The sequence below is a fragment of the Theobroma cacao genome, chromosome 9, assembly GCF_053813885.1.
Source record: "Theobroma cacao isolate CCN51 chromosome 9, ASM5381388v1, whole genome shotgun sequence".
Lineage (NCBI taxonomy): Eukaryota > Viridiplantae > Streptophyta > Magnoliopsida > Malvales > Malvaceae > Theobroma > Theobroma cacao.
In genome coordinates this window covers 37,993,920-37,998,678 of record NC_142647.1, presented here as the reverse complement: position 1 = coordinate 37,998,678, position 4,759 = coordinate 37,993,920, and the positions used below count along the sequence as shown (strand labels likewise).

The 4,759-nt window shown below is 35.7% G+C and overlaps 1 protein-coding gene across 1 annotated transcript; it reads right to left on the bottom strand.

Moving 5' to 3' along the window:
• Window positions 1-1,150: 1,150 nt before the first annotated feature.
• LOC148760940 (uncharacterized) lies at window positions 1,151-1,864 on the bottom strand. The gene has a single exon (XM_088809707.1). It carries the CDS (start codon window positions 1,862-1,864, stop codon window positions 1,151-1,153), a length of 714 nt encoding a protein of 237 aa, XP_088665833.1.
• Window positions 1,865-4,759: the final 2,895 nt, after the last annotated feature.

Sequence of the window (4,759 nt, the reverse complement as noted above, 5' to 3'; positions counted from 1 at the left end):
TTTCTTTTTCAATTTTATAAATGCAACATGACATACAATAACAAAGGTTTAGTAATTTTAGAAAAAACCTTAATGACTTGTCGATAAAAACCAACGTGTCTAAGGAAACTCCTAATGCCTTTTACCAAGGTTGGTGGTGGAAGCTTCTCAATTGTTCCTATATTTACTTTGTTCCCTTTCAAGCCTTTGCTAGAAACCTTGTGACCAAGAATGATGCATTCTTGTACCATAAAATGTCACTTTCCCCAATTTAGCACAAAGTTTGTGTCCTCACATCTTTTCAGAACCATGTCAAGATTTAACAACATTCATCAAAATTACTTCCAAAAATAGAGAAATCATCCATAAATACCTCTAATGTCTTCTCCACCATATCTGAAAAAATAAACATCAAGCATCGTTGGAATCTGGATGAAGCATCGCAAAGTCCAAATGGCATCCTCCCAAAGGCAAAAGTGCCATAAGGACAAGTAAAGGTTGTTTTCTTTTGATCTTTTGGAGCTATTGCAATTTGATTATATCCTGCATATCCATCCAAGAAACAATAGTATTCCTTTCTGGCTAGCCTATCCAGCATCTGATCAATAAATGGTAAAGGAAAGTGATATTTCCTTATGGCCTTATTGAGCTTTCGGTAGTCCATGCAAACTCTCCATCCGGTTATTGTCTTTATGGGAATGAGCTCATTGTTTTCATTTGCAACCATTCTCATACCACCTTTCTTTGGTACGTATTGCACCAAACTTACCCATGCGTTATTCAAAATAAGATAAATGATGCCAGCATTGAGCCACTTGAAGATCTCTTTCTTTACCACCTTTTTCATGATTGGATTCAATCTTCTCTAATGCTCAATAGTGGCTCTGTGATCATCCTCTAGCATTTTATGCATGCATATCAAAGGACTTTTCCTATTTATGTTTGTAATTGTCCACCCCAATGCTTTCTTATGCTCTCTCAAGACTCTCAACAGCTTATTTGCTTGCTTGTTAGTAAGAGTAGAAGAAACAATAACATGAAAAGTAGACGAGTCACTAAGGTATGCATACCTTAGATGATTTGAGAACGATTTGAGTTCCAACTTAGGAGGTTCTTCAATAGAAGGCTTCATTGGTGAGGATGAAGAGGAAGAGAAATCTAACAACTCAAATTATGTTTCGAAGACACAAAATCGAGCATTCAACACATTCACACATTTTATGATAGCCTTATTACTTATCTCAAACTCAGCAACCAGTGATGCCTGAAGTGGGTCAGTAGGATGGCTTTCCTTGAAAAGTTCACATGTGACCTTATCCACCACACTAGCTGCAAAACTGTCATCATGATCGTTTGTAAACTTTAAAGCTCTAAAAATGTTAAGTGTTACCTCTTGATCTTGCACTCGCAAGGTAAGTTTTCTTTGCTCCACATTGATGAGTGCTCTAGCAGTGTGTAAGAAAGGTCTCCCACGGATAATAAAAATTTTTCTGTCCTTCTCCATATCTAGTACTATGAAATCCATTGGGAAGATGAATTTATCCACTTTTATAAGCACATCTTCCACTATACTTCTCAGATATTTGAAGGTTCTCTTTGCCAATTGTACAGTCACAATAGTAGGCTTAGTCTCCCCTAAACCCAACTTGTTGTAGATAGACAAAGGCATCAAATTAATATTTGCCCCTAAATCACTCAAAGCCTTGGCAAAAAATAATGCACCAATTCTACAAGGAATAGTAAAGATGCCAGGGTCCTTAAGCTTTGGACGAAGCTTGTTTTGTATGATTGCATTACATTCCTTAGTGAGTACTATTGTCTTAAATTCACCCAATCGCTTTTTCTTGGACAAGATATACTTAAGAAACTTTACACATGAAGGCATTTGCTCTAAAGCCTCAACAAAGCAAATGTTGATGTAAAGCTTTTTAAACACTTCCATAAATTTTCAAAATGGCTCATTTCTTGTTGTTTCTTGACGTGCTGAGGAAAGGGTTGTGGTGGTAGAGTTGCCTTAGTCTCATTCTTTTAACACTACTCATTAGAACTTGCAATCTATGCCTCACTCTCAACTATCTTGCCTTTTTATTCAACTTGCTTTGGGTTGCTTTCAACTTCCTTAGCACTTTTCAAGGTAATGGCATTGGCATGTTCCTTACATTTCTTCCTCGAATTTACCTTTGTATCACTAGGTAAGTTCCTTTGAGCTTTGTTTTTTAATGAGTTGGCTAGTTGACTAACTTGGGTCTTAAGGTTCCTTAACGAAGCCGCTTGACTATGTATGAAGGAATCGATCTTGGCCATGTACTGCATCAACAATTCCTTTATAGATGGTTTCTTTTCTAGAATAGGAGCTCTTACTTATTGTTGGAATCCGGGAGGCATGTTTAGCCTTAAAACTGAAAATGATCCCTAATTGTTACCCCAAGAGAAGTTTGAATGGTTTTTCCACCCTGGTTTATCGGTGTTAGAGTAAAGGTTGTTCTGTCGTCTATTCCCCACAAATTGAATGTCATTGTACTGCTTGGACACTGATTACTAGCATGCCCATCTCCACAATACTCATAAACTATAAAAGGACTGTGAATTGAGTTAGCACCTAAAGAATAAAGTTTCTTAGTTAGAATTGCTACTTGTGTTGATAATGTCGTAATAGCATCCACGTCATGAACTCTGGCTACTCTCCTATGCTTTGATCGCTTTGTTGGCCATTGGTAATTATTCGATGCCATCTCCTCTAACAAGTTGTATGCCTCATTAATTGACTTTGCCATTAGAGCTCCTCCCGCAACAGCATCAATGGTGGTTCGAACATGACCACTTAATCCATTGTAGAACGTTTGCACTTGAAGCCATTTTAAAAGACAATGATGAGGAGAATGCCTAAGTAGATCCTTGTATCTTTCCTAGGTCTCGTACAATAATGCAGAATCTAATTGCATGTATGATGTGATATCATTCCTCATTTTTGCTGTTTTAGAAGGAGGAAAGAACTTAACAAGAAACTTTTGAGCAAGGTTAACCAGTTCGTGATGGATCCAGTAGAGAGCGCATTCAACCACACTTTAGCTTTGTCCCTCAATGAAAAACGAAAAAGCCTCAAACAAATTGCATCATCTGTGAGCTCATTGTATTTGAAGGTGTCACATATCTCCAAGAAGTTCGAAGTGTGGGCATTTAGATCATCATTTGGAAGACCCCTAAACTAGATTAAAGTTTAGATCATGCTGATGATGGACGGCTTAATCATGAAATTGTTGGCTTAAATAGTTGGCCTCCTAATGCTTGATGGAATCCCTTACAATAAAGGAATAACATAATCTCTTAAGCAACAATTCTTTTCCATTACTCATTCTTGGATTTACTACTCACTTTATTGATCAACCATTGTATCAGTTTGAGCACAAACTTGTTTATTTTCTTGTCGAAGTCTTTGGCATGTTCTCTCAACCACTGGATCACAAGATACAATCTCTAAGTTTTTTGCTTTTCTCAAACAACGACAGATTAAACTTGAAAAATAAAGAAAGAAAAACTCAAATTAAGACTAATTTGTTGAATTTTAATATTAGCAAAATAAATACGAAAAACAAACCCCGACAATGGTGCCAAAAACTTGTTGTGTAGTATACACAAGTATACATATCAAACAAGCAATATAGACAGTAAGTTCAGAATCGTATCCCACAAGGATTTGCTTTTAATTGTTCACTAAGTAATAAAATTATGACAGATAAGTCTTATTCAAGTAACTCGATTTTGTAGACAATTAATTAAAACTAAATTTAATCAAAAAACTAAACTAATTAATGAAAACTAAAAATCCACTAGAGAAAAGCAATATATTAAAACCTAGGATTATGGGTTCATTCAACACTTCATTTGACATCTGTTTCTCTCTATATTTACATTCTCGGGTAGTTTTGCTAATCTAGAATCCAAACCTATGCACAAGTTGTCAAGCCTAATCTTATAAAATACTTGCCATGTCATTCATGTGATTGACAATATGCTTGCATACTTGGAAAGCCCCGAAAAAAATCGTCAAAAGATGGTAATGTACTGAATGGTACAAGTAAGTTGAATTAAGCCTCGAACTAGACCAAATAAAGATTTTAAGATGAAATTTAGAATTTTAAATTCCTAGAATGATTTAATATGGTGATTCAGAGTTCGAGAATCGATTTGGAGTCAAAATGGAATTTTCATAACGTAGGGGTAAAATGGTCATTTTACCACCCGAGGTTAAAATTGGAATGTTGGAAGAAGTTTTTGACCAAGATTGACCATTTAGAACATAATTTGAGTTTGAGAGGTGAAAAATTTTAATTTCGCCATTTTTTTCAGCATAAGGGGCAAAATAGTCATTTTGTCGCCCAAGGGCAAAATTGGAATTTTGCACCACCCAACACTTGTCCAGCACATGAATTTCACCCATTATTATTATGGATAATTGAGGAATTTTAAATGGTGGAGAGAGATTGCTTAATGGGTAAGTATAACACATGGGCCAATGGAATGGTGAAATGTGTCAAATTTTCATTCATTTATAATTGGCTTTAGAAATTGGCACATAAACCCTCCCAACTCATTTCTCTTGGTTGGCCAAAGGAAGAAAAGGAAAGAAAAGAAGAAGAACAAAACCCTAGCTAAGAAATTCAAGGGAAAATCACTAGATTTTAAGGAATCAAGACATCAAAGGTGAAATTTCTTAACTCTAGCTTGTGATCTATCTTTCCTATGCATTCTTTTGCATTTTCCATGGTTGAATCACAAGATA